This window comes from Asparagus officinalis, chromosome 7 (assembly GCF_001876935.1).
Source record: "Asparagus officinalis chromosome 7, Aspof.V1, whole genome shotgun sequence".
NCBI classification, from domain to species: domain Eukaryota; kingdom Viridiplantae; phylum Streptophyta; class Magnoliopsida; order Asparagales; family Asparagaceae; genus Asparagus; species Asparagus officinalis.
In genome coordinates, this window is record NC_033800.1 from 135,858,515 (window position 1) to 135,861,028 (window position 2,514).

The window sequence follows — 2,514 nt, forward strand, 5'->3', positions numbered from 1 at the left end:
GAGGTGGGACAAAGAGAATCAGAACTCAGATATGTAACATACTCCCCTGGAACGATGTCTAGAATTTCATTGTTAATTATGTCAACAACTTCATTCCTTGCTGTTAGTATAGCTCTTTCCTCTAAATACTCTTCATTTGAGTAATTCTGCATCAATCTAGGATATGTAGACGATATAACCGCATCAATCGGATTACCATTCGCATGAATTATAAAATTATCTGGTATCTCAACTAAAAAATCCTGATCATGAAATGCATTTTTCTTACACATGTTATCTCCATTTCCAATATCAAGTACCCACTTACTAAAGTCAGAGGTAGACATTGTAGTACTTTCATTCACTTGTGTTTGCAATCTCATATTCTTAGTAAGTGTTAAAACTTTACAGTCCCTCCATAAATATGAACAACTGATAGAAGCATGTAAGATATCATGTTTAGATCCTTTTGGAATAACCGGAAGTATTTGTCTGAAGTCGCCCCCAAGCACAAATGTCTTTCCACCGAAAGGTTTGTTTACATTTTCAGAACATTCTGCTCCTAATATATCTTTGAATGTTCTATCGACAGCTTCAAAAGCATGTTTGTGGACCATTGGAGCCTCATCCCAGATTATAAGACTTGTCATCTTGATTAATTCAGCTTCAGGACTACCTATTTTGATTCCACAAGTCGAATTATTTTTTAGAATGATGGGAATATTAAATCTAGAATGTGCTGTCCTGCCTTTAGGAAGTAATATTGATGCTATTCCTGATGAAGCAACTGGCAATACAATTTTTCCTTCTGATCGTAATTTAGAAATAATTGATTTCCAAAGATAAGTTTTTCCAGTTCCTCCATGCCCATATATGAAAAATAATCCTCCCTGTTCTTTATATACAGACCCAAGTATAGTGTCATATATAACTTTTTGATCAGTGTTCATTCCTTGAATAAACTTCTCATTTTCACATCTTAACTCACCCCTGATAAAATTTAATTCTTCACTAATAATCTTGTGCTTGCATTGCTGCATTATTTGTAGATCTGGTAAAGGCATCCCTTTGAAATTTTTTAAGCTTCTTCCATTTTCAAGCAATAAATACTGAATTTCAGCTAAAGTATAACTTTGAAGTTCCTGTTCTGACATTGTTAAGGTAGGCATGTCAAGAATATTTCTCTGATCTTCCAATATACCTTCAGCCATATACTTCCAGTTATTTTCCCATAATATTTGTGGATTCACAACTTCACAAAACAATAATAATTTGGCAAACAATTGCCTAAATTGTTTTCCAGAAGCAACATAAGAAGCCTCATCCAAAACATATTGCCATTCTTGGTCATTATTCAATAATCGCCAAGCTTGACATGCTTCTTTGAATGTTGGATAAACTATTCCATCTTTAGTTTTAATGTCATCAAAGGATGTAGGTCCTTTTACAACATTAAGAAGCAACCTGAGATAAAATCTCTCACCTGCAGTTGGATGAGAATAAACAACCCTGCCAATACTACGACCTTTTTCCCTGATTTTCCATCGTTTCTCATTAGCTAACCAAACAAAATGTGAAGGAAATTCTGAGTATGTGAGTGTTTTACTTTCATCATACAACTTGTTTGCTTCCATCCAGCTAATAAATTTCGATTTCTTTGCATGAATATTATCAATAATTTCATTAAGATCATCTGAGTCTTTGAAAATCATTGACTGTTGATCAGGAAGGTGAAATGGGAGCCTCTCCACAGTAGGAATTCTGTAATGTATATAAAATCCGTAGATTCTCCAAATTGCTTCCGGAGCTGAGATGTATCGACAATCTAAATAATATTGTATCTCATCTGTCTTTTCATGGTTATTTGAACCGCTTGAACTTGATTTATGTGATCGTAGAGATATGGAAGCATGATCAGGCCCCTTAGTTATATACTTAAAGAGATATTTTATTGACCTACCTCGGTTACACCATTCGACATTAATGTGCGATTGATATTTAACAATAAGATTCCGATTATAAGGTACGACATAAGCATTGTCCAACTTTGTACCATTTTTATCTACCCATCTATTATTATCATTCCTTCGTCGGTATACAGCAAAACCTGACTCATCAATTACAGTCTCATTGACATACTTCTTTGGAAAGTGTTTTGAGCAATTTCCCTTTCTCATACATGGGGAGCTTGTATTAAATATGCCACATGGACCGTGCATCATATATTGTCCAACTGCTGCATATCCTACTGGATCTGTTTCTCTATCGGGAATCTCAGCGCTGATTATCTTATTAATAGCATCAGAATCTGGATATTTACTATTAGGATCCAACCATAGCAAGATATGTGCATGTGGCAATCCCCTTTTCTGAAATTCAATAGTGTATACGGCTGCATATATCAAGCCAAACACTAATAAGACAAATGTCATGACTGGAAATATAACTTCATATACACACACACACATGTGTATATTTATATTAATATGTAGTTATTAAATAAAATATGCATTTACTTATCAGGTTTGGTATGTT

General features: G+C 34.2%; 1 protein-coding gene across 1 annotated transcript in view; it reads right to left on the minus strand.

The window, feature by feature from the left end:
* Positions 1–2,514, minus strand: part of LOC109847832 — a 7,431-nt gene that overhangs the window by 2,019 nt on the left and 2,898 nt on the right. The window contains exon 4 of the mRNA XM_020417069.1: positions 43–2,371. Coding sequence (XP_020272658.1) covers positions 43–2,371 — 2,329 coding nt within the window. The remainder of the gene's footprint in view (positions 1–42; positions 2,372–2,514) is intronic.